Here is a 27,998-nt window from a genome sequence, read left to right as displayed (position 1 = left end):
CTCATACAACACGATTGAATTGTCATGAACGCTAAAGATGAAAATAATGACGCTTGGATGTTTTTGCACCCGTTTATTAACATAGATTGCTTTAAAGGAGAGGTACCACTTCTATTTTTGTCGCATTTTTTATCAGTCATTTGTGAGTAGTAAATGTTATGGCGGAAAGAAATGTAATAAAGAGCAATGAATATAGCAGAATAATTACTGGAAATAATTCGCATCTGTGTTGTATCATTTGCATAATAAAAGAACAAATTGCTCGCGGCCGTCATATGTCACTTAGGCTTCAGCAACTTCTATCAGCTTAGATCCACAGAAATAAAGCATTTGAGGCCATAATTGTGTGAATCCTGGAAATTTCTATTTCTTCCGCTTCGTAGCCACAATGTTGTACATTCTGAATTGGGACTGGTCAGTTTCGGGGCCGTGAACTTGTCGAACAAGCGCTGTCACGTCGGCGAGAAGCTGGGTTCTCTCGTCGTCGGGCACTAGGTGATTGATCGGAAGAAGGCTCATATTCATTCCTGAAAATTAATAAGATTCCAAATAAACGGAAGGCCTCAGACAAGTTGGACATATAAGTCGACAACTAGTGATACCTGGACAGTTTCTTGTAATCAGTTCTTGAACCTATTTTATACACACTTTGTTTAGCATTACAATAATAATCAATATATCTGCGAATCTACTCTTGGCTAGTTTTTTTCTATTATTTTCAGAAACGCGCCTCATTGGTTTTCTATGCCAGTCTGACTTAATTTTTTTTTTCCGAGTGTAAAAGCTTCAGAGGAAAATTTTAGTACGCATTAGAAGCCTAAACCAGTTCTGCCAACATGTGCATGAAATTACCAAAATTTTTTTATGGTTGCCTCACAGTGAATAAAAATACATTGAATACGTTTTCTATGGAGAGTCTAACTACGCTGTAAGCTCAAGACAAAGTTCACAAGCAAACTTTCGCTTTCTGTTAGAATTTTAGACAATTTAAATAAATTGATTCATAAAAAATATCCTACAGTATTAGACAGTGTCTTCATAGGAACGCTGCCCATTGACTTGCTGAGAGCGCAGAAAAAAGCAGCGAAAAACATTTTGTCAACCATCTGAATCTCAGAGCATTATACTAACATGTGCACAACAGTGTCTTTTATCATCCCAAAGTACTCTCGAATTAAAGGGTTCCCAAGGCTCCTGGTATGTTATTTCTTTCTGGTATTTTTTCTGGTATGTTCGGCGTCTTCGGGAGGTTTCAACTATGCTGCTTGCACAAATAGTTCCAACTCAGTCCTGTACTGCTGCCCCAATGCGCGAGTCTCCCGACAGGCTTTTAAGTTCTTCAGCCAACAAAGAGAGTGATGAAGCCAATTACCGACCAATGCCTTAACCATGGCGTATTGTAGTAGTTTCAAAACCAAAGAAATACGATCGCAGCGGATTTTGAACCGGCAGACTGCGAACCCACCTTAACAGATGTGCCACCGCGGCGAATGCTTTCGCTCCTTATAACCAGGTTTAAGTACGGTCTTCACAAGAAGGGATGAACCTGTGATTTTCACGATCAAGCACCTAGTTGCACCGGAGCAGATCGCAGAGGCCACGACATTTAACCGCCACCAATTAACAAGGAGGTTCTCCCACGGCGCGACACGTACAGCTGAAACTGTAGCGCACCAGGCCCATAGCCAGATAATGTTTGTACGAGATAAGAATCGTCAAAAGCAGCTATTACACCTAGCTGAAGTAAGTATGACGAAAGAGAAAATGTTTTATCGCACTATAATTGGTTTAACAGAAATAACCCTTGCAATTTTTAACTGGTCTGATACTTTTGCCTTCAAGAATTCACTTCTGTGGCCTACATAGGTCTGTATTTTGCACTGTGCTAAAGCCACGGGCGTAGACAAATGAGCCTGATAAACTACCAGAGTGAGGGGCCACTTGTTACTACTGAGGGCTGCGATTTTTCGTTATTTTTTAAAACTTCAGCTGGGGGGGGGGGGGGGGGGATGCTTTGCGGTGTTTATTGCAGAACACGATATTCTGGTTTATTTTTCGGCAAATATTTTATCTCATGAGGTAGCTAATTGTTTATCTCATTGATTATTGGGCACCCTTTTACGGTTGAAAGCCATGAATAGTTTGAAACCTAGCAATGCTGAAATTAGCGGCGGGGCCTTTAGACAGAGATGCAATTCAACGTTCATTTGTAACCGAGCTTGGGGCTGAAGGTTGAATAGAGGAAAAGAAAAACAACACGCGATAATAGTAGGCCGAGCAAAACACACCCATCATTGCCTCGCTTTGGCAAGTAGAAACGGACGTTTCTCTGGATGCTATGCATGCGACCCATTGCCGACTACGCCATTCAAGAAGCTGGTTGTGAAGCGAAAAATCGCTTAGAAAAAAGAAACAAGTCTCCAATTGGAAAGAAAGAAAAGTCACCAAGAAGAAGTCTAGAAGCACTTAGGATGTCTGGGATAATGTGCTGCTCACAGTGACGATGGCAACGAAAATGCTACTTAACTGTAACAAAAGCCAGAAAATTAAAGCGTTTTGAAGGCATTTGTTAGCTGCGCCTCATCGGAGTTGACTTGTTGCGGTTATAAATGTTTTCTATGTCCCGTGGTGATCTGACAAATCCTCCGTAACAAAATGGAGACTCTAATAAGGTGGTGAGTCTGCTGGCAGTCTGTGAACACAAGTTCCATTGTCGGACAGGCTGTTAAAAGGCACGTTAAGAGCATTCCAGAGTTTTTCTTTCCAGACACGATAACCACAAAGTGCGAACACTATGAACGTTAGATAAGGCTTGTCGTGACCCGATTCAAATACGCTGGCACTGCGTGTACATCTTTTTTTTTTTTTTCATTTCAGAGGCCTGCATCAACTCCGCATACCAAAAACGCTGATATGTATGTTCTACACACAGGTAAAAGCAGGCATCGCTCGCCTTTTGCTAGGCAGATAAGCTAGACAGAAGGCCAAACCAGCAGACCTTGCAAGATCAGAGACGAAGCTAGATTTCACATGGCATGACACACACAGAGATTTATTGGACACCATACTTGCAGGCTTCTACTCCTATTCGCTCTCAACTAGATCATTCCAGTAAAAATCTAGATCGTGCCAGTAAAAGTATGCTAATTGTGAGGTTTAACGATAGTGTCGCTGTCCATCCGCGATCCGGCGACCCGCATGATCAAAAAACTTTGGCTTCGTCCAAACGATTATCTGATGAATTCTGACGACAAACTGTATCACGGCAGCCTTTTTGGAATTCTTCAGGCCACCGGATCTGAAGACTTCAGGGGCTTTCAGTTTTGTAGTATGCAGAGCTCTCGAAATTTAAGCTTATTAATAACAGGAACCACTATGGTAGCATGTGAAAGCGGTTTGGTCATGAATGGCGCTGTGAATGCTCTGACATACAGACCATATAAGCTGAAAACCTTTTACTACAGCTTTTTTTTTTCTTTTTTTTTTTTTTTGTCATATGGCCGCGCTAGCCTTTCGCGGGGCTCGATCAGGCTTGGATTTTCTTCGTGGGGTGCCGAAACGCAGCAACATCAAATTGGAGTAGTAAATAAATAGAAACGAGCATTTTGAACTGCATAGACAGAATGTGGAGGCTCTGTGAAATCTTGGTAGACTCCTACATTTGAGAAGACTAGAATTGGACGTAAACTGAACACATTTATTTATACACGCGTACATGAGACGGTGGCAAGTAAACTCACAAAATAGTCCTCGTATTACGGTTAGGATTTTCATGATCGAAATTGAAAGCATTGCTATATTAACGCTTATCGACTCTTTTAAGGTACGCTACTGCTGTTCCTGTGTACCATGAAAAGCCCATTGTCACTGAATTTGCTAGGCTGACAGATCTCCAAGAGAACCTGCACAGAGCCTAGAAAATTGTGCCCGAAGTGATTGTACAGATGCGTTTTCCAATTAGTAATGTGGGGATTCCACATTCCCTTTGCCCGTACATGCGCCCGGAATGCCGGTGTCGTAAATAAGGTCAGTCGGCGGGCTCAGTACGCCTGAAGTGCTCAGCACAGGCTTCGCGTAAAGCAGCGTCGCCGGCTTGTGTATCGACACGCGCCGGATAACTTCACACGAGACCCCTCGCGCCCTTACGGTTGACATTCGGCGACTTCGCCTACCTTCCGCACTGTAACATCGCGGAAAGGACTGCTTTTCCTTATATTCGCTCGCGTGCGAGATGTGGAATTCCCATAGAAACTATTAATATTACTATTGGGATCTGCGTATGAAAGGGGGAAGATATTTATCGCTGTATCGCTGAATATTTTCAAATTAGAACACATTGCAACATTCAAAGATATTGCAAAGTTTGACTAATTCGTTTTTTTTATCAGCAGCCGTCGTAAAAATTATACCAGTACGAACTTGAGCGGAAGAATATTTGCGGATTATTTTCATTGATTAAAATGCTAGGTTGCACCAAGAGTATTTTTACACTCATAGCCTGAATCGTCCTCGAACCTTCAACCCTATGACAACTATATAATTTTTTTTTCTGCTAACTTATCTCAATCGCATGCACGTCCGTCTCTCTGCACAGTATTTTCTGTCTATGCACCACTGCATGATTTTGTTCAAGCACTTCTAAGAGTCATTGGAAACAATACAACGGCTATCTTGAACGCGCAACAGCTTTGGAATAGGACGTTGATCAGTACAGTCAAACTAAATGAAATTTTAATGAGCATCTGTGTACTGGTAGCTCTCCTATAGACCGTTAATATTGGATTTATCTTTATAAAAGCCTATTCCATAAAGACGTGCATAAAGAGGTGTTTAATAAACAAGTAACAAAACATTTCGCTGTAAGACAAGCTTAATACGTCCGCTAGTTTTCTATCGGTGCATACAGTTTTGGACATGGACACTTTCAATTTTAACAAAAAGCAGATTTAAACTAATCTTGAACAAATTTGCCCTGTTTTAAAAACCTGGCGAAACGGTGTTGCGTACTGAAAAGCGGGAGCCTTCGTTTCTGCTTTTCGTTCTGTTAAAGGAATCTGCTCGTCGCGAAATAGATGAGCGAAATTGAATTTTACACCTAAAAGCATCTGAGGTCCCTAAATCCGAGCACCAGGCCGGGGGAAAGCTTGTACCCATTGAAAAACCGGTGGGTGTAACCGGCGGCACCAGGGATCGAAACCCGGTACCTCCCGAATGCGAGGCGGATGCTCTACCACAAGGCCACCGCTTCGGCTAAAAATATTTTTGGCAGGAATATTGTGTACCGCTTCATCAAATTTGTTCTTAAAAAAGCAATGCCTTGGTTTTTTTTTACTTCATATTTAATCGCTATCAAGGAATTTATTTAGTTCTCTAATTAAAAACGAGACTATTCTTTATTCTAAATCAGATAAAGATGGCAATATCAAGACCAAGAATGGCTTCATGATAACCTTGTAGACATGATGACAACATAGCCCAGGCTTGAAGTTCTACTATTGAAATCATTCTTGAGATTATCGCAACTGGGTGGCACAAAAGCAGCTAGTGGGGATCATCCTTAAGAAAACTTCCCTTAATTATTAATAAAACTTAGGTCCGAAAAGAGCCTACTCATAATAAGGCAGGGAGTGGCGATCTGTACATGACAACTTCAAATTTACCTCAGTGTCTCCATACAAACACTTCTGCACATCCTATGAGAAGCGTGCCTGTTACATTGTGATAGAACTAGCGCTGAGGATTAGAAATCAGGACATAGGTATTTATAATAATCTGCGTTTTAAGCCAGGCTGGACATTAATCATCTCTAAGACTACGTTTCAACTGAGTCAAGAGTTACCCTTGATTCAGTTTTCATTCGTTGTTTAATAATATTCGTACAGTGAAGTTGTCTTTTCATTTTATTACAATACTGCCAGTCTCTCTTTGAGACTTTAGCAGCTGGGCATAATATTCATTATATTTACCAAATTTTAATGATAACAATCAAGGCAGCTCTGCTCATCTGCTTTAGGCGATACATAAAGCGCCGAAAAATGGAAAATAAATTCGTACAAGCAACACACAAATAAAGAACACATACAAATTCAAAATTACAACACGAAAATATAGTTTCTATCTTGAACTTGATCAGATAGTTTGCATACCTTTGTACTGTTGAGTGCAAGGATGTTATAATATCCGAAATGCCATGAAAAAAAATGGGAAATGCCATGAATCAGTTCCTTCAATGCGGTGTTTCATTATTACATAAAGAATGGTCAACATGAGAGATTCCCGATAAGGAAAATGTAATGTGTGCGTGCGTGTATGTGTGTGTGTGTGTAGTTTCCAGCTTGAACTTGATCAGGTAGTTTGCATACCTTTCTAGAGTTCAGTGCAAGGATCCGGCGTGGCACCGCTTTTGTCCTTATCAGTGAAATATTATTTTCAACCTTTTCCACCTGTTTAATTCGTAGCGTATCATTTTCTTTTTATGAGCAGCGTGTTATCTTACTTACTAATTATATCCTCCTCAGTCCATCCATCGAATGCTGTTATTTTGGAGAGCGCGAAAACAGTTGGTGAAAGTCCGGCTTCGTCCAGGAGCGATGTCATGTAGTGGATTTGCTCTCGTTTCCCCTCCATGTAATAGCTTTTCGGAATGAACTCTTGTAACGGCTGCAAACAAAGTTATGGCGCAGCTTTTATTCGATAGGTTAGGATCACTGAATTGTAGCGTTTTGACAGAGTTCACAGTTTTAAGCATTTTCAGAACGCCACTCCATGGGCTCCGATTACTGAATTGAGCCGGCAGTGATGGTGTTACAAGCAGGGCCAACTGGGAGCCAAGCGAAGTATGACATATAGTATGGTGAGGCCAGTCAGAAATAATAAAAAAGTTATGTGCCTCTGCTTGCGCCACTAAGTGTAGTAGGAAAATAGTGAACAGGGAGGGCAGTGTAAGAAGTAAAGCGAAGAAGATACGAGGAGAGCCTGCTGCCTAAAGCTCTGACCGCAGCCAAAGCGAAGCCCAATAAGTGTCTCGTGTTGCGTGTGCAATGGCGTATGATCCATTGCAAACACTTCCACTGCTGCGAAAAAATTTAGCAATACCGACTATCGTGATCCACCGGAGGATTTTTTCTTTTTCTTGTGAACTGAATGTGCCAGAGGCTAAGCATTAAAGTCAACGATCCCCTCCCCCCCCCCCTTTTTTTTTCTTTTAAGGACAGCACGTACTCTATGTTTTCCTTTCTCTTGATGAGTTCAGACCCAGTAATTCACAAAATAATTACGGTAATATCATCTGGAGAGTTCACACATGAACCCTGCTGTCCACAAGGGTAAGTCGTTGCATCGGGCATTTTTTTTTTCTTTTTTCCTGAATTTCTAAGATTCTCATACACACAATTAGCTTATATTAACTCGAAAACGTTAAGCCTTCCGTCCGGAGACGAACCCATGTGCGCTGGTGCCAGCTTCACGCATGTCATAAATTGGCCGATTAGGTTGGAAGTCACCCATGGAGCGATGGAATTGAAAAGTAAATCAATAACGCTCTGAAGAGAATTTTCTGCAACGGACATAAGAGTCGTGCCCGGGTACCTTGTATTTTGAGTCAGAAACGGTACCTCTCAGTGACGCACATTTTGTTTTTGTTTTTTAATATTTAGACTATAGAAGCTCTCACTGAAACAATGTTCTATGTATGTAGTACGTGAGCTATTTAGAAAGCTTTCAGTAAATGGTATTAAAATCATCACAATGTCGAACACTTCAAGCCAGATTCGCTTAGAAGTATGGTAAGGATGAACATTCATCACGAGCGGGTGTACTCTGGTATATAGGCACGTCCGTAAGGCTTCGTTAAAGTGGAGCACAGTATCTGTGTTACGTGCTCCTTTGCCCATACTATATAGTAGCTTACTACTGCCCGGTAATGAATATGTGTTAGATTAGAGAGGCAATTGTTAAGTAAGTAAGTTCATGCCGTATCGATACCATTCAGCAAATCAATAAATTTCGGGACATATGAACTAATCATTTTAATTATCATTGATGTGATTGAAAGCGCCATTTCACAATAAAGGACACAATGCGAACATTCAATAGATTTGAACCAACAGCTTAAAATGGTATGCTTGGACAAGAATTGATGGAGAATATCTCCGTAGTCTTAGATTCGCTGACGATGTAACTCACGAGATGAATTGCAAAGCATGATTAACGACCTAGACAAGCAAAAGCAGCATGTTTGTTTACATGCTGGATTAATCGGGCCAATCGCTATAGACAAGCTGCAAGAAATTCGCCCTGTCGATCACAGTGTTGTAATGCACAGCCAATGTGACGGGCACGAATTTCTAAGTGCACTTTTACACCCCCTGTTTGCGCTCATAGCACAAGCTTTCGCACTCTGTGGAAGCCACACGCGGGATGCATCAGCTATATGGCTTTCATTGAGGGCCCATAGATGTACAAAAGCGTCTCCTATATTTGCTATATCTCCCAGAAACTGTCGATCCGACATTCCAAAGCTCTCTTCGATCCTCCTTTTGTGCCCTCTCCCGTCGGTTAGCCCTAGAACCTAAGCTGAATTACATATGCGGGAGAGAGCACTGTTCTGAGTAGCGCCGTCTGATGGAAAGCGCACTAACTAAAACAGCGGCCAGTAGTGTCAAGCTTGTCCTCAAGCAGCATCAATGGCCAATGACAACAACTCTATTGGAGTTGCACCACGCAGTGACAACTAAAATAAATTGAAATATAAAGAAAGCAAAAAAAGAAAGAACTAAGCTAAAAGCCCTCCCCAAGCGAAGCGAGCGATGCAGCCGGCATAAAACAGGTTGTCTTTCTGAACAATGTGCTGCAGAGAGAGGGCACACGAAAGAACAGCACACGACCATACAGCATACTTCAAGACAGCGCGCTCGCGCGCACGCTCGCACGCACGCACGCACGCACGCACACACACAATACACACACACACACACACACACACACACACACACACACACACACACACACACACACACACACACACAAACACAAACACAAAACAGCGCAATGAAAAAATAGCATGGCGAGAAAACAGCACTGGTAAATATAGCAGGCGTCGAAACAGGGCACGGAACAAACAGCAAGACGACAAAACTGGGCAGCGCAGTACGGTGCAGTACTGTGGGAGCGGAGAATTGTCATAGTTATAATCACGAAGGAGAACGCATACCGCTGCGGAGGTTTGAGATGAAGAATATTGTTTTTTTGTTGTTGTTGTTGTTGATTAACTAAATGATTATGGTTATGATTTATGATTTAATGTTTAAACAGGCTAGAAAGCTTGGCTAGTGAGGCCGCTATAGGCGAACTTTGCTCCTTCTACTGCTTAACAATATGAGCTGGGTAATGATTCAACGTGCTAATAGAATAGAGATATGGGCTAATCCGAGGCTACGGCATACTACTCTAATGCAGTGGCCAGCGAAGCTGATTAGTTTGCGTCGGCCTTAGTGGACACATACGTGAGCCCCCTAGAAAGTTTTTCATTCTTTCAGGTGGTGAGCGCCGTAAGATACAGCGCGTCGTTTTCTTTTCTTTTTTTTTTTTTGTCCAATCATTTATTGTGGAAATTTCTTTCAGCCGAACAGAAAACCAGATATTTTTGTGACGCGAAAATGTGCAGCGTTCCTCTAGCGTGTCTAGTGAACAGCTGGGACATGGTAACTGAACGATCGCTTTGGCCAGCGATCGCAGTGTAGGTTTCAAATTGTTTCACTTTGGCGGCTGGCATCCAATCTGTTTTGATATGACTCATACTCCCCCGTCCGCCCTTGTGCATGGTTGCAGGCTGGGCAAGAGAGGGGTACAAGAGAGGGGTGTGGGTACAACTTCAAAGGTGTTCACACCGTCGATATTGAGCGTGTGCTATGCGATGTTATGCAATCGGATGAAAAATACCAAAGGGATGTGAAAAAGTCCTCACATCATTTTGGACGAATTGAAAATCTCCAAACTAATGCACCGGAGAGCTCTAGTTCATACCTTTTAATTTTATGTGCAGAGAGGGTGGGGGAATGATTTACTATTAAGCGCCACCTCATTGCTTTTCGTTATCGAGTTGTCTGGAGCTAGGGGGCCAGGGCCCATTCTAGAGTAGCCGCGTAAAATTTGGGGGCGGGGCTAGAACTTTCGTCTATTCCATCCTGTCTTTAACTTGCTTCCGATGATGAAGTATCCACGGACATGTTTTGTTGCGTGACCAGAAAGTTTGTACATTGCAAGTCGTTGTAAATATCCTGTTCACAATTCTTGTTTACAAATATAGTTTGTCATTCTACTCTCTCAGGTTCCAATGACACACCTGTGTGCACCCATTGCAGGTGGGTTTCAAATTAAAGTAGGCGTCATGTACATTAAGTGGGCTTGATGAGTGGTCGAGTGTTTAATCACAGTGAAAGTCATATATATCGTATTTCAAAGGCGAGATTGTAGGCAGTCGAATTCAAAGGTAATACCCGTTTTTGCCTTTTTCATTTGACAGTGTAGTACGAAATATTGAAGGTTGCAAATAAGCATTTGAAAGCTAGTGATGTGTCTTTCCGTTATAGCGCAACAAAAAAAAATAACTTCTTGTTCTGAACGCTGCTGCCGTATACGGTTTGGCATTTGCCGTTCGCAGTTATGACTATAAAATTTACCGCTTCCCCAGCGATGCACAGCATTGCGCTGCTCTGTTTTGTCGTCTTGAAGTTGTTGTTTCTTGCCTGTCTTTTTTTTTTGTTTTGTTTTTTGTCCCTATGTTGTTGTCTCCGTGCGCTGCTTTTGTTTTGTGCTGTTTTATACCATGTGCTGTTTTGACGCGTGATGATTTTTACTTGTGCCGTTTTCTCGCCATGGTGTTTTTTCCCTGTGCTGTTTGTGGATGCGGTGTTTTTTGCGCGCTGTTTTGACGCCTGCTCTGTTGTCGCGTGCTGTTCTTTCATGGCGCCACAGAGAGCACAATGCTTGGACGCACGGACAATATATGACTGTTTTGCTATATCGTTTTCGTCGCGGTGGTGCAAACTCTCTGCAACAAAACCTGTTCATTAACATTTCTCCGCCTTCGTCTCTTAGCTGTTATTCTTATCATAGCTGTGCATATTGTTGTAATGTCAATAAACTACGCGCTAACAATTTTGATTTGTTTCATCAGCATGACAATTGCTCAGATTTCTTGGACGTGGTACACTGTAGGATATTGTAATATGTTTTGGAGTTACCGAAACTGTAGCTAGCTTTGTGCTCAGAACAGAATACTTTCAGGAAGACGTGGCAGACCTATACTCCTACCTGTAACAGACAACGCATGGACTTTGCGCCGTACTCTTGCGGTATGGCTTCCGCCGGAACACATCTTGGCCTACACATTTTCTCCCAGCTAAAAGATGGGTCACGCTGCCGGGGTACGAATATAACAACAAACACCACCATGACACAAGTGAGGCGGCAGACGTGAACAGTCTTGTATTTACATCTTCGGGGGTCTGTCACAGGAGGCTAAAGCCATTCTGGGCTCATTAGTGACGTGAAATGAGCGCGTCGGTAGAGTGTGTCAGCAGTGTGCCAGCGTAGCGGGTGGACAGCGCCTGTCATAAACGCGTGGCCGCACAAAATATTAATAATCAATCGCATGGGTGAATAATATATTACTACCATCTTTGAAGTTCATTTTAAATAGAGGATGGCCAACTCGGTAGTGACCTCTAAATTGGGATGCGCCAACCTCGAAATCTGGCCTCTGGACCTCCAAATTTTGACCTTTTCAGAATTTGACCAAAATTTATCGAACCTAACTCGCGTAGGGCCAATTAAGTGGTGACCCTCCGAATTCAGCTGGGCCACCCAAAAGCTTGGCCCCCTGAATCACCATTAACCAAAAACGTTTCCACCACCACCACCGTAATGCGCCCGCTGAGTCATGGTACGGACTAGCAATGGCGCGTGGATGACAGCGTTTATTTCGTGCGGCACGGCACACGAACGATCTGATAGGTTTAGGGCAATATAAAAGAATGTGCGAATCTTGTCGAGGGAGTAAGAAGCTGGGCGCGTGCCGGTGGCGCCTCGCGTCGACAGAGCCAAAGGCGTCTGGAGTGTAGATGCAGGCAGAGAAATAAGAGAAAGGGCAGGAAGAAGGTAGATCTGGGTGTAACTTAGCATGGTTACTAGACTTGAACATCCGCCATTCTGGTGTCGGTAATATACTGCATATTGTCACAAGCATCAGTAATCCTTCATGTGAGTAGTGATAGAGGACATACTAGACTTGCTGAAGTCAAAATATTTCCTGATGATCTACCCATCCACTGATGGGTAGATCAAACAAAACAAATTTCTTGACTCGCAAAACACTCAGCGGGTCCTTGGCGGTAGCGTAGACCGGAAAGCTAAATGATCCAATGCACTGAAAACCATTCATTACCTCCGAATACTTTGCCCATCGGTTCATCTTTGCCAGAAGACTGCGAACCATGGCAGGCTGCTGCGATGCTGGAAACACCAGAAGGCATTCTCCACCTGTTTTGAGAAGTCTGGCGATGTTCTTCAAAGCTTCACCTTGATCCTTCAGCCAGTGAAGGCAGAAGAATGAGTAAACGCGATCGAACTGATCAAAGTCACGGATAAAATCACTGACATCGTCGCCAATGTCGAGCACATGATAATCGATCTTCTCGTGAACGAAGTGATGCTTCGCAAACTGTATCATCTCCTGGGAGCAGTCAACGGCGACAAGCCTACGGCATGGAAGGCATCGGGGAAGAAGGCAGTCATGCACGAAATCACCTGTTCCGCATCCAATGTCCAGGAACTGCATAGTCTCTTTTGGTTCGACGAAGAACGCTGGCTGGCAGAAGTCAAGAACTGAGTTGTTATACTTTCTTTGAATGATATTATTCTCAGCATACTGGCCAGCATTTATACAAGGCAGGGTCATATTGGTTCGAGGGAGCATGGGAAATTGCCCAGAATCCGGAGCTTCAGTGTGCAGAACCTTCACAGATGATCCTTTTGCCCTCCTGAAAGAAACACAGCTTTTAAGAGACGGGCATGATTCATGCAAGGACAAAGGCTTCTGCCCCTGCTTCTAGATCTTATATTTTTATAATTGATAGGTAAGTAGATTGCAGTTGATAAGCTCGACCTGTCTTTGTTTTATAAACGAAAATGAAGAGAACTGTCACAGGCTACGGAAATAACACACAGCTACGAAATCTATGTGCACAGAATTTCCAAATAGAATATCACAACGACGCCACGCTTTGAGTAAAATCTGCAGCCTGTAACGCGTGGCTGAACCACCTATATGCCTGCCTACCCGCCCTGCGCTGCCCATCCTGCGCTCATTGTTATCGTTATTGTAATTTTTATTTTTTGTCAGAATAAAATTGTGGTCGCTTACCGCACGGTTACGATGATTGATATGGTTTATAGTTGCTTCGTGAAATAATCAATACAGTGATGATGCCACGCAAGAGCTGCCAGTGACACTCATTTAACCGCTCGTGATCGAACATAAAGACCCACAATAGCCGCAATGGCAATTGTTGTACCGATTGACGGCTGGCGTCTGTGCGTCAAGTTCTGTGTTATAGCCTCTGGTACATATTCGGCTGCCCAAGATGGCATATGCTGGAGAAATTTCGTGCTCAAAACGAAAGCTTACTACGCGAACGTGCATATTTTTAGCATTATTTCTCCTACTAGGTGATGGACATGGGCAGAAAACCTACACATGCATTGGGTGCTGCTAAACCTAATTATGTTTTTTCTGTATTTAGAGAATTAGGTTTTATCTAAGAAAATACAATTTTTATCCCGCAATTTAGTCAAAATTTATTTTCACCGGGAGGCAAATTTTTGTTTTATTGGGAAGACAGTCGAGCTATGCGCGATGTTCCGAGTTCTGGGCTCTTTGTGCGATGGCAGCCAGTGAGCGTAAATGTCACGGAAAGTGCAAAAGCAGACGTCATTAAAATGCCAAGATAAAGCCACATTAGCGCCCTCTGCACGTATCGTTCGCTCGTTTTAAGCATAGCAGACGGAGTAAAAAACAAAACGCACTAGTGCCTCTTATTGTTATCGGTATAACATCAAAAATGGGAATATAATGACTTATTCACTATCTGTCTACACCCTTGCTGGAAGCTGCTTGCAATGCCCAGTTAGGGCGGGTTGATGCATGTTGCTTCTCTCGCCCATTATCTGGCTATCCACGCTAGAAAGCAGAAAGTGCATATGGTGGGCATTCTTACGCTAGGCGTTTCTCTTCTTTCCAGTACTTTAAAATATCTAACATATAATTTTGCGAATAATTTATTTAAGTACTTAATTTGTTTACAGTTTTCAGCGCAAGGTGCAAGCTTTGACAAAAAGCGAAGCGTGGGCGAATGCAAAAAAGTTGGCACTTTCAGCCGTGACTAGTGCCAGTCAGCCCCAGTGCGCAGACGGCCAAGTTAAACGTGCAAAACAAACGAGAAATATTACAGGTGAGACACCGTCGAAGGCGCTGCTGTGCCATTCCTGCTTGCTGCTTCGCTCTGCTACATGCTGTCTTTGTTCTCTTCATTTTTGTTTTGTGCCGATGCGATAAACCAAGAGCATATCTCAGCCTTCTTCGCTGGGCGGATGTACTCTAGAACCAGCAGGTCAAAACAACAGGAGAATTTTTACGCGATATACGCTCGATCGAGAAAACCCATCCCGACTAAATCACGCACTCGGGCTTAAACTGCGCAGAGAAGATGGGGTCACTTGACAGAAATGTTTATGAATGTCTTCGCATTCGCTACATATGTTGTCAAAATTGTTTACAGTAAAGCCAATTTTCTCGTCTCACAGGTGACACCAAATAATCTCTTCAGCTTATTAGGTATTAAAACGGTAGCGTCATCGATTGGTCTTGCAGTCAACGTGCGGGACGCCCTCAGAGTACAGCTGGAGCCGCCCGATTGGAGTAGCCTGTTTGACAAATTGGCAGCATGAAGAAGTTGTGTTGTGTATATAAACGGATGTTTGGCATGTCCCTGTGTTATTTGCTGGATGTACTGCATTTATGAGAAAGCAGGCAATAACGAAAGAAAGTCTTCCAGCGGGGAAACATTAGGTAAGTGGTGACTGCAATGTTCCCTCGCGCTCAAATCTGTTACCTTCGATAGAACGACACTGCCCACTAACTGCTGTAACATCTTCCTGCTCGAGAATTGCGCGTGTAAGCACCGTTTCGTCACTATTGTTTTGTGCGCCTTATGCCTTGTAAGCATTTGGAGTGACATGCCGACTGCTTTTGGGTTGTTCGGTACACGAGTACAACGTAGGTTACAGCGCTGTTATTCCTTAGCAGTCGGGGATAAGCCAGCTTAAGAGGACGCTTCATGTGTCCTCCACAATGGTGCTCAAATGAATCTGCGATATGTCCTTACTGCCTTTCAACTATATTGGGTAAAATTATTGGCTTTGGCAAGCATGGCTTTGCTGAAGCCGGCAAGCCTGCATATTGGGCATTTCCCGGCGGTAGCATGTTCCCGCAAAACATTTACACGCTACACCCTGGGCATGAGTTATAGTTTTTACTGGCAGGCGAACTCGGGCGAAACTAGTGAATTTTGAAAGCTCCAGAGCTCATACCGGGACTGTCATGGCTTGGGCAGCTGCTGCGTGGACCGCCGCTTCGAGCTTCGTATAGAGTTCTGGCGACATTCCATCTGTCGAAAATGCTTTTGCAGTGCCTGTACGAAGAGCTAGACGGTGACTAACGTCTGCGAAAACTGAATGGCGCACCTCGTATGCTCATAGTCGAAGAGCAAGTCCAATGCTTTCCCGGGTATCACAGAAACTATAGATTATAGGAAAGTGTTTACACGCGCAGGTGCATTAGACTTCACCAACTCGCTGTGATATACAGTGTAATGGACGTCTCCGACACGCTTATTGATGAAGCTATGTAGAAGCAGCGGCTCACTCAGATAACAGGCTAACGCCCGAGCATGTTTAAGCAAAGTTTCCTTTTTAGCAGCATTACAAACCTTGTGGAATGGGCTGATAGCACATAAACTGAAATAAAGGTTCCTTCGAGCTTAAAGACTGACACAGTCAATGCAGGAAAGCACCACTGTGAGCTAGGAAAACAACTGAAAGAGGCCCAGACACGTACTCCAAGTCGCCTAGCCTGCTCTGGACGTACGGAATGAGGCAAGTATATACCGCTTCTCAGGCATCGCCATACAAGGTTGGGCAGAGTTGTTCGCACGTGGCTCCGCGCAGTTAATTCTGGTGGCAATTAACATTTATTTTGTCATAAAAAGCAAAATGCAAACCTTCCGTGGTAGGTGGCTATCAGTCCACGGCTGACATTGAGCGGAGTAGCCCATTCAATGACCAGTTTGAACTCCCAGGTCTCATCTGACCACCAAGGCCTCCCATTGACCGAGAGTAGGAACTTATATTATAGGTTATGGCTGCGGTTCCTCCAGTTATTTTTCAGAGTCATCGCCTCATTCAAATCAGGCGCGTAGTGTAGCTACTGCTACGGTAGGATGGCTCCTTTCGCGGGGGGTTATTGCTTGAAATAAATGCGGACCTGGCTGGATGGATGGATGGAATATCGGAGCGTCCCTTTTGAAACTGGGTGGTAGCAGTTTCTCCCTATATCTTAATTATTGTTTTAGATTGGTTAACTATACCATCATTCTATTTATTGATTTTTTTGTTTCTACATTACTAACATTATGTCTCGTTCCTGCTTTTAAGCCACCAATCTTCCAGTCTTTTTTTTTGCTAGCTTCCACCGCCGGTTTATTCACCCGGCCACTTGTATCTCTAAACCCCTGGGCTTCAGGAAGCGTGACTGCGCCTGCATCGACTTCCAGATGGATATCATTACATTTGAGTATAATATGACCAATTGTTTCAGTGAAGTTACCATATACAGCACATGCGTCATCTTCATTGTTAAATTTACCCCGCCGGGGTGGCGCAGTGGTTACGGCGCTCGACTACTGTTCCCAAGAATGCGGGACCGAATCCCGGCCTCGGCGGCCGCTTTCAAGGCGCCCCCGTGCTGTGCGATGTCAGTGCACGTTAAAGAACCACAGGTGGTCGAAATTTCCGGAGCCCTCCACTACGGCGTCTCTCATAGCCTGAGTCGCTTTGGGACGTTAAACCCCACAAACCAAACCACTGTTAAATTTCTTTTTGTAGGTACGTGTTCTAAGGCACCCTGATCTAGCTTCAAAAAGTAGGGCACTGCCTCTTGTGTTATCAAAAAAAAGCTTCCTTCCTGATCTGTCTTTTCCACTTTCGCTATAATTCCACGCTCCGTTTCTTTTTCATCGAATTATTCCCATTTTTACCTTCTGTGTTTTTCACCTGTTGCTTCATCATCATCATCATCAGCCTGATTATACCTACTGCAGGGCGAAGGCCTCTCCCATATTTCTCCACTTAACCCGGTTCTTTGCTAGCTGCATACACTTGGCCCCTGCGAACTTCTTAATCTCATCCGCCCACCTAACTTTCTGCCGCCCCCGCTACGCTTTCCTTCCCTTGGAATCCAGTTTGTTACCCTCAGCGACCATCGGTTATCCTCTCTTTTCACTACATGTCCTGCCCATGTCCATTTCTTCTTAATTTCTACTAGAATGTAGACCTGTTGCTTAAGGGTCTTTATTTCTTCGTCCAATTGTGACCAGCATACTTACTGGTTAGTTTCCTAGTTTTTTTCCTCCATTGTGAGTCGACGCTTTTTAGGTATAGGTGTTTAAATACTTTAGCTGCTAATCTGTTACTGTCCAATTTCCTCAGGCGTTCCTCATATAATATTTTACTCTGAGCTTTCCGTACTTCGAAAAATGCCCAGCCCATATCTCCATACACCGCCTCATTTGTGGTTTTGCCGTCGGCACCTAGTGGTAATCGTCCAACGGATCTCTGATTTATTTCTAATGTCGATTGTACCTCTGATTTTAGGCAGAAAACCGCATTTTCGAACGTTAGCCCGGGCACCATAATTCTTTTCCAAATACCCCTCAAAAACATCATACCTGTTGTATCCCCGTAATGCCCTATGCTTCATTATTCCGGCAGTTCTTCGCCTTTTGGCCTTAATTGATTGTTCATGCTTTCCAATGCATGCCAATCCTTCGTTTACCCATACCCCGAGATATTTATATTCTGCTACTCAGGGTATTTCACGGCCTTGTATTTTAAGACCCTGATCAGTTGAGCCGTTGAAAATCACCAGACCCGACTTAACTGCGCTAAAACTGAAGCCTAGAGCATCCCCTTCGTATCCGCAATACTTAACTAGAGTTTGCAATTCTTCCTGACTCTCAGCTAGCAGCAAAATATCATCTGCATAAATCAAACCGGCGAGGCGCTGCTCTACCGCCTTTCTACCTAATCTCTATGACAGGTTAAAACCTAGGTTACTTTCTTGTATTCTCCGTTCCAGGTTTATTATAAAACTCATTAACAACAGCGATGATAGAGGACAACCTTGTCTTAATCCTTTGCATACCTTGACAGCTTCCGTACTTCTTATTCATTCCCATGTAATTTCTACTTCGTTATCCCGGTATATTTCCTGTAGGAGCTCTATTATCTCATAACCGATACCGTCTTTTAATATGTTACACAGGAGTTCCCTGTTTACGTTGTCGTACGCCCCGTTTATGTCCAGAAAGGCCAAACACAAAGGTCTATTTTCCACTCTAGATATTTCGATGCAATGGATAGGCAGGCTATCATCTAAGCTCCTACCATTTCTGAAGCCGTTCTGAAGTTCTCCGAGTATCTTGTTACTTTCTACCCATGCTTGCACCTTTAATTTCACCGCCTGCATGGTCAACCCATACATAACAGATGTTATGGTAATCGGCCTGTAGGATTTTATGTGCATCCTTTCTTCTTTCCCTTTATAAATCAAATTCATTTTACTCTGCCGCCAGCTGTCCGGAATTTGCTTATTCGTTATGACTCTTTTCAAAGCTTTTAACGACATTTCCTTACTTCTTGGACAAAGTTCATTAATCAGATTGATCGGAATTCCATCTATTCCTTGTCCACGCTGATCACGCAGTCGTAGCGCTCCGTCGCGGACAAGGCAAAATGTTGTTAAGTGCAAGTCCTAAAGCGCATTCATAGCCCATCTCGCACACTCTAAAATACTCTTAAAGTGCCATAAAGCCCGCAGTAAAAATACACTAGAAATACTTCGTTTAAGACTTACCCTAACAAGTAATGCGTTCGGCGGAAAGATAAAGAAGTCAAAGAATGCACCAAATGTATGACCACATGAGTCATACTTCTTCAACTGTTTGCGAAGTCCGTGAAAAGTCACCCATCAAATGACGATAACTTCAAAGCAACTCTAAATAAACAGATGAAGCCAGAAGACGTTGCAAAATTTGTATTTCAGTTCTTGATAGAACTGCTTCATTATTTGAATGCGTCGCCAGAGCTCAGGGAGATTCCAGTTTTCGCTAGAGTCGAGCATCCTGTATAGCGCAGCAGTGCGCAGGCTTTTCGTCGGTTTTTAGAGCGTTAGCTCTACTGCTATCGTCAAGGTCGCATTATTACACAATGTATAAACAATCGCAGGCGCCAAAGCAACGGCGCGAGTCCGTCGTATAGCAAGAGTGCGTACCACGTGACCACGGTTGTAACGAATATACAAAAAAAAAAGTATTTTTTAATAACCGTCGCTGCGGCTGCGTTTTCAGATCAGCTTCCCTGGTCCAAGCAAGAGAGCACTGTAGCATCGCTGACTCTCGCGCCGAGCAGTGAACATCGTCTTCATGAAATTTCATCTTTGCCGCTTTTTCATTTAATTTAGGTAAATACCACATCAGATACGCCATCTGGGAGAGTGCGGCCGAGTCTGCGAGCGTAGTGTCAGGCGAATCCACCCAGCGGCGTGACAAAATAAGCGTCATAGGAAGCATAGAAGTTGCGCCGCGGAGCTAGCATTAAAGTGCATGTACGCGAAAGAGTAGCTGGAATGGGAGCTATACATTGAAGCCAAACGCTGTCACTTCACAGCCTTGAAGGCAGAGCCTAAGGCGCGTCACCATTCACTTCGCTGTGCTGTAAATATTCACGTTGTATTTAGAGTCTGTTTTTACGATATATAGTTCAATAAATCATTGGTTTAAATTCTTATTTTTATGTTTAGTGTTTTCAATTAGGAAGGAACAGGGCGCCTGTTTTTGAAAAACTAAGCAAAAAAGGCAAAACAAAGCAATGTGTTTTTATAAGACGCTAGATTTATGTGAGGCTCCTAAACTGACGAAAGAAGAGAGCTTTGGTCGCCTTAAGTCTTGCGTTTCTTGAAATCTGCAGTAAAAATATTGGGGAGGTTCTGATTCAACCACGCGAAATTTCGCACTTACAATGAGCGGCCTGTCCCTCTCTTTTGCCTCATAAGGCAGCGCACCAAGCCTCTCTCCCGACTCTTTACCCCGGCTTATTTACAGAGATGTTATTGCAAATTTATAGTTGAGTTTATTCTTGCGTTGTTCGGCTTTAAGAGCCAAATGGTCATTATGATGAACAAGCTGAGGCCACATTGAAACCTGCAAAAGTTGTAGTATTGCTGCTGCTTCTTCGTTTTATTTCATTCAAGCCCTTAAGTCAGCCTCGCCAGTCATGAAACACAACCAAAGGAAAACCAATTTATATTAAATGGCAGTTTCCATATATTCCAGCTGCTTGCACTCATCTGGCACGTGGTACCCAGCCATTGTTCTGCTGTTAAACATAAAATCTAAACAACTATTATTTACCGGGAGAGAAATATTTCACGTGCCGATGCATGCTTACGATCACTTGCGCGTCATTAAAATAAATGACACTCACTTATTACACATGATTTCCCGAGAAGCTGCATTTCGCCCCGTAACGCCATTTAAACTTCCACTGTATTTTAGAATCGCTTGATAGTTTTAATATTTGGTTTACAGGTGAAATATTTCCTAGATTCGCTTAAAAACGAAGGCAGAAACTTGTATCTGAGACAGAACAAATTGCTCTAAACTGTAATGAGCTTTCGTTTCCCTTTTACAAGATGTCTGAGAAATAAAGCAACCTACGACTCAACTACGAATGTTCCTGCTTTTCACTATTGTACACCATATTTGTTATCTCGGGAATTTTAATCAATTTTCGGTTCGAAATCTCGGATAAATGACTCTGGAGGTTAGCAGCGCTGGGCTATACCGACAATGCAAAATGACGAGTATTAGGCTGATACAAATAGCGTTGTAAAACAGACAATAAATAAAGGAATATAGCCACTGTTGATTACCTAGAAGCGCTGCCTCTTTCTAGCAGGCCGCAAAAGTTTATTGATTCCTACTCGGCGTGGCAAGGCACAAAAGCAATGTATATTTAGATAACGTAGCCACTCTTTAACGAAAATATTTAAGTCATTATGACTCCTGCGGGGAGAGAAGTCTTATTACACAGGAAGAGAGAATCCACAATCAGCAGCAGCAATGACGACAAAATATTAGTCCCCGGTTTCTTTGCAGAGAAAGAAGCGAGACGAGATTCCATGAAGCTACCGAAGGGTTAGATGTCTACCGGTGAATTAGAAATTTTATTTTATAAATGAAGATGACTGAAAGCTGAAAGTAGGCTGACAACAAGCGTTGGCCTGTGTGAGAGGGCACAACCAGGCAACACACACCCCAAATCAAGGATTTCAGAGTCCGTAAAAGCGAATTCAACGGAGAAAAGAGCCTTTTGGTACAATTTAAATGACGATAAAACCATTAGCGTACTACTTCTACCTGGATGACCTAACCGAAAAGCATCAAAATTGTTAAGAGAGAATATTTTTTAGCATGAAAGCCGGGGCTGGGTAAAAAAAGTGTCAGGGTGGAATTTAAGCGCCAGTAACGTCTAAACATCAAAAATACAAAGATCATGGCGTCTTGCCCTATCAAGTCCTGGAGCATCAAAGGACAAAAAGTGGAAGCTGTGACAGATTTTATCTTCTTGGGCTCCAAGATTACCCCGGAAGGAGAATGCAGCCATGAAATTAGGAGACGCCTGCTTCTGGGAAACGGAGCCATGGCTAGCCTTGACCGCCTAGTAAAGAGCAGAGACATTAGACTGCTAACCAAGATCCGTATAACTCATGCTATGGTCTTTCCAGTTGTGATGTATGGATGCGAGAGTTGGACTGTGAAGAAGGCTGACCGCCGAAGACTTGACGCGTTTGAATTGTGGTGCTGGCGGAGAATCTTGAGAGTTCCTTGGACTGCCAGAAGATCAAATCAGTCGATATTCTCGACCATAAACCCTGACTGCTCATTGGATGGTCAAATTCTAAAGTTAAAGCTCAGCTACTTTGGTCATCTGATGAGAAGACAGGAGTCGCTGGAGAAAGATTTGATGTTGGGAAAGGTTGAGGGTCGTCGGAGAAGGGGCAGGCAGCGAACGCGATGGTTAGATGGCATTCTCGAGGCGCTGCAGACGAAGTTATGTGATGCTAGGAAGATAGTGAGAAACCGGAAAACGTGTCGTGATATGGTCCATAGGGTCACGAAGAGTCGGACACGACTGAACGGCTGAACTGAACGTCTAAACCAGAAGTAACTGAGCGGTAGCTTCACTGCAAAATTTTCAGAAGCCTAGGTTGTCGGAATGATGTGCACTACAGTTGATATCAACACAACACACACGTGTGGTTCAAACTGAGCATAAATCTTGGGCTGAAATTGATAAGGCAAGTTTTTAGCAAAAGATATACTGCTTTGACTACAAGCTGTAGTTAGTATCTGGTCAGAAATGCATGTTCTTGAAGATCCAGACGACTGAAATAGGCTTCTAGAAAGAGGTAGAGAGGATTTCTTGTGTAGAGAAGTTTTCGTGTTGGAGGCCATGAACACAGCAAAGGCTATAGAAGTTCTGGCTGTCAGCTGGAGGAAACGGTATCCATCCTTGTCACAAGCGTGGGCCAGAACGCCTTATAAAACAAACAAAAAACAGCAGCTCATAAAAAGGAAGGCACTTAAAATATATATATAATAAACACTCCGGACCATTACAGGCTAGCCAATAGAATTACTCAAACGCGCAAAACATCTAACCATGGAAAATACAGCCTGACTTGCAGGGCTTAAAATCATTTACCAGGTATTGCACAATCAACAAACTGCATATTACAAAGTACATATCGACGTCCTCGAACAGATTAGCGTGATATAATATTCAGTTCAGTTCAGTCGTTCAGTTGTGTCCGACTCTTCGTGACCCTATTGACCATGTCACGCCATGCTTTCCGGTCTCTCACTATCTTCCTAACATCACATAACTTCAACTGCAGCGCCTCGAGGATGTCATCTAACCATCGCGTTCGCTGCCTGCCCCTTCTCTGGCGACCCTCAACCTTTCCCAACATCAAATCTTTCTCCAGCGACTCCTCTCTTCTCATCACGCGACCAAAGTAGCTGAGCTCTAACTTTAGAATTTGACCCTCCAATGAGCAGTCAGGGTTTATGGTCGACAATATCGACTTATTTGATCTTCTGGCAGTCCAAGGAACTCTCAAGAGTCTCCGCCAGCACCACAATTCAAACGCGTCAATTCTTCGGCGGTCAGCCTTCTTCACAGTCCAACTCTCGCAACCATGCATCACAACTGGAAAGATCATAGCACGAGTTATACAGATCTTGGTTGGCAGACTAATGTCTGCTCTTTACTAGGCGGACAAGGCTAACCATGGCTCTCTTTCCCAGAAGCAGGCGTCTCCTAATTTCAGGGCTGCAGTCTCCTTCCGGGGTAATCTCGGAGCCCAAGACGAGAAAATCTGTCACAGCTTCCACTTCTTGTCCCTTGATGCTCCAGGACTTGATAGGGCAAGACGCCATGATCTTTGTCTTTTTAATGTTCAGTTTAAGCCCAAACTTCTCACTCTCTTCTTGTACGCGCATCAGAAGTCTCTTGAGTTCCACTTCACTTTCTGCCATTAAAGTGGTATCATCCGCATATTTAAGGTTGTTGATACGTTTTCCAGCAATCTTCACTCCAGCTGAAGACTCGTCCAGACCGGCCTTCCTCATGATGCACTCTGCATATAGGTTAAATAGGCAGGGCAACAGTGTGCAGCCTTGTCTTGCTCCTTTCTCAACCGGCAACCAATCAGTAAGACCATGCCCAGTTCTGACTGTGGCCTCTTGCCCTTCATACAGGTTCCTGAGGAGACAGATGAGGTGAATTGGAGCTCCCATCTCTTGGAGAGTTTGCCACAATCTGCTGTGATCTACGCAGTCAAACGCTTTCGCATAATCAATAAAGCAGAAGTAGATGGGTTTCTGGAACTCTCTTGCTTTTTCCGTGATCCAGTGAAGGTTGGCAATCTGGTCTCTAGTTCCTCTGCCCTTGCGAAACCCAGCTTGCACGTCCGGAAGCTCCCGATCCACATACTGCTGCAGCCTACCTTGGAGCATTTTCAACATCACCTTGCTAGCATGCGAAATAAGCGCGATCATGCGGTAGTTGGAACAATCTTTGGCACTGCCTTTCTTTGGAATGGGGATGTAAACTGACCTCCTCCAATCCTGTGGCCACTGCAGGGTTGTCCAAATCTTCGGACATAATGTATGCAGAATGTTAACAGCGTCATGGTTGAGGTTTTGAAGCAACTCAGCTGGAATGCCATCAGTTTCGCTAGCTTTGTTCTAACAAGGCTGGCTAAGGCCCATTCAACTTCACTCTTCAGGATGCCGGCTCGAGATCAGTAATCACAACCGTCTTATGTTGGGTTTGCACATCCGGGTCCTTCTTGTACAGTTCTTCGGTGTATTCCTGCCACCTCTTCTTTATCTCTGAGGCTTCAGTGAGGTCCTTGCCTCGTTTGTCCTTTATCACGCCCAGCTTAGCGCAGAAGCTTCCTTTGATATCTTTGATTGTCTTGTACAGAGCTCTTGTGTTCCTTAATTGGATGTTGTCCTCGACTGCTTGGCACTGTATGTTCAGGAAGGCATTCTTATCTCTCCTTGCTATTTTCTGAAAATCCGCATTGAGAACCTTGTATCTTTCTCTTTCCCCCATAACTTTTGCCATCCTCCTTTCCTCAGCTATTTGCAAAGCCTCTTCAGATAACCAGTTTGCTTTCTTGCATTTCTTTTGCTTTGGAACTACCTTAGTAGCAACTTCTTGTATTATATCACGAACATCAGTCCACATCTCTTCAGGCTCTCTGTCTTTTAGATCCAATTCTTGAAATCGATTCCTCGCTTCCACAGAATAATCTGATGGAATTCGATCCAGATCATACCTGAAAGGCCTTCTTACTTATTACTCGTGCATTATTAGAATTTTCACCATACTGATATTTTCAAATACTAATTTTTCCAAGGGCGACCCGCGAATAGAACAATCTAAACACGCTTATTACTAACAGCTTATCATTACTACCGTTTTGTACCCTGTTTACATTTTAACTATACGCGTCGCAGTAATAATTGTATTCCTTATTTTCGTACACTTTACTCACCTGTTTGTCCTTGATTCAAGTTATGAATTCATTGTAGTCAATGTTCTCGTTCTTTTGTACTTTTATAACTTTGGTTATGGCTTCACTGTTAATTACAACTTTAATGCTGAACCCGTCACTGATGTTGCAACTGTAATTATTCTTGTCATATGCCTCTTGTACTAGTTGTTACCTTCCGTAATCACGTAATCGATTTATGTAACATACCCGTGTTTTCGGTTGTCGCAAGCTTGTTTGTGCACATGTAGCACTCTCTATCGTTTAGCGTTACGCCTATATTTCACGCTTTAATGTATGTATACTCACAGCCCTTCCTGTCACAATGCCTGACGACATTCTGCAGTTTCAAATAAAAAATATTTATGCCTAGTAGTTGTATATAAGTGCGTCTTGCATGCATGGTGGATGTCCAGAATTAAAGATTACTGCTTAAAATTTCGAGATTAATTTACCCATCAGAAAACTTTACCTCTGTGGTGTTAGTGCGAGACCCCACTAATTCCAAATATAAAGCGAAAACCTTGCTCGGCTCTCCACTGCTCCCACTGCTATAATGCAGATCTGATGTGTGCCACCGCACAAAAAAACTTCTGCTCAACAGATCCAGACCTCGTCCCCATATACGGGACCGCCAAAGCAGAAACTCGGTTAGGATTTAACTTTCAAGAAACAAAGGCTACCATTCTAGAATCACGCAGAGAAATAGCGATGGGAAAGCCAGCATCCCGGTGGGACACGTCGCCAGCGCGGAACCTGCACAGCTAAATGTAGGTATTAAATCTGTGGCGCGTTTACACGTATAACATCACCCCCTAGACCACCACGGAAATCGAAGACCGGCGTCAAGTGGTAACGAACTTCGTGCAATCCCCATAAAAAAAGAAAAAGTTCTGTTACCATTTGGCTCCTACGAACTCATAACCATTGTTCAGATCCTCGTCTATAGGGACTAAGTACCAAAAGGAGCATCATGGCGGCCCTTGAATTTCACGTCATAGATAGGGGTCGAAATCGGTGCCCCTCACATGGCTCAAAGACAAAAGACTTCTGTTAGTGCACGTGATAGTAAGGCTCACTACAAACAAATAGGCCATGCTCTAACAGGACATCTTGCGGTTTGACCCCGTGTGCATCAAGATTATAATTATTATTCATCCCACCTCGTGCTTGTACCAGGACTATATACGGTCGGAAAAAAGGTCGGAAACCGCGAGGCCTACCCGAAAGCACATTGGCAGTGCACCTTTGCAGTGACAGGGGGGGGGGGGGGGGGGGGGGGGGGGGAAGGGGGGGGGGGGGGCGTAATACAGCCATATAAAAATACAGAAATCCTTTTTTGTATTCAATTACAAAAACCTGGTTGCCCTGTCTACGAGGCACTAGAAATGGTAGGGGAATATGTCTACTTCGAACACGTAGTAGCCACAGGTCCGGTCCCCGCAACGGATATACACAATTTGGAGAATCAAATTGGGATGGAGCGCATTTGGCAAATTCTCGTATGATATGACTAACAGCTTAGCAGTATTCCTCATAAGGAAAGCGCTTGTTTGAGCAGTTTATGGGGTTTAATGTCCCAAAGCGACTCAGGCCATGAGAGACACCTTAGTTTTGGGCTCCGAAAATTTCGACCACTTGGGATTCTGTAACGTGCGCTGACATCGCATCGCGAATCACACGGGCGACTACCTTTTCGCCTCCATCGAAAAGCGGCCGCCGCGGCCGGGATTCGATCCCGATGTAGACACCAATTAAGGAATAATGATTAGACGAGCAAAATGGCAAGCACGACAACAACAGTTTGCGACAAAGCCATGAACGCGAGCCATTAAGGCTTAACAATACACTGTATTGTACCAGTTGCAAGTAGTTCGTTTTGTGCAAACGCGGGTACGAGACAAAGGACAAAGGCTATTTAGGTTATCGCGTCATGCTTTTAAAGGCGAAACATGAGCTTTCTATCAATATTTTTACCAGCTGTGCACTACAGTTTTCATTTTTGTGGTTCTTTGCCCTTGGCCGCTCTCTCCATTAACAGAAAGTGTGGGAGACCTTACGTTGACAATGGAGAAAACGTGTCCATGTTGCCACTTACTTGCATTCGGCGTTCTGTGTTCATAATTAACTGGCAAACCGGTGGATGTGTGCCTAAACACTCTAGTGCTGAACTCTGCACGACTGGACACGTTGGCGGAAGAGTGGGTATGGCGGCGGATGGAGCTGGTCGCGTGTACGTGTGCGCTATACCGTTTGCTTCCTCCCGCGGAGTCGCTTTGCTGGGAATGTGCGTCACGGGGAAACGAAATGGACAGCCCAATGGGTTGTTGGAAATCCAGCACTCCAGTATATATTTTATTTCTCGTTTCACTATCACTCATTGCTTTAGCAAAATTTGTGTTGTATAGCACCCGACGTGCAGTCAGAGAGAGGGAAATTAAGTGGTACCGTAGTGGTAGACAAAATGAAATTTTCG

The 27,998-nt window shown here is 43.6% G+C and overlaps 1 protein-coding gene across 1 annotated transcript; it reads right to left on the bottom strand.

The window, feature by feature from the left end:
- Positions 1-64: 64 nt before the first annotated feature.
- Positions 65-27,771, bottom strand: LOC146198750 (juvenile hormone acid O-methyltransferase-like). The gene is made up of 4 exons (XM_084594251.1): positions 27,621-27,771; positions 12,446-13,040; positions 6,501-6,660; positions 65-527 (listed from the first exon to the last, which is right to left on the bottom strand). The coding sequence occupies exons 2-4, from the start codon at positions 12,974-12,976 to the stop codon at positions 364-366; spliced, it is 855 nt and encodes a 284-aa protein (XP_084450377.1). The 5' UTR covers positions 12,977-13,040; positions 27,621-27,771; the 3' UTR covers positions 65-363.
- Positions 27,772-27,998: the final 227 nt, after the last annotated feature.

This window comes from Amblyomma maculatum, chromosome 2 (genome assembly GCF_055883805.1).
Source record: "Amblyomma maculatum isolate TAMU_Amacu chromosome 2, ASM5588380v1, whole genome shotgun sequence".
NCBI lineage: Eukaryota > Metazoa > Arthropoda > Arachnida > Ixodida > Ixodidae > Amblyomma > Amblyomma maculatum.
Note: the sequence above shows the minus strand (reverse complement) of the source record. Positions and strands in the feature narration are given on the sequence as shown.

What these genes read in the sequence shown, in the direction of transcription:
- LOC146198750 (XM_084594251.1), bottom strand. Translation starts at nt 12,976, where the DNA reads ATGCTCCCTCGAACCAATATGACCCTGCCTTGTATAAATGCTGGCCAG. An exon ending in GATGGGCAAAGTATTCGGAG is followed by an intron (nt 6,661 to 12,445) that starts GTAATGAATGGT and finishes CTTTGTTTGCAG; the next exon opens with CCGTTACAAGAGTTCATTCC. An exon ending in GACTGAGGAGGATATAATTA is followed by an intron (nt 528 to 6,500) that starts GTAAGTAAGATA and finishes ATTAATTTTCAG; the next exon opens with GAATGAATATGAGCCTTCTT.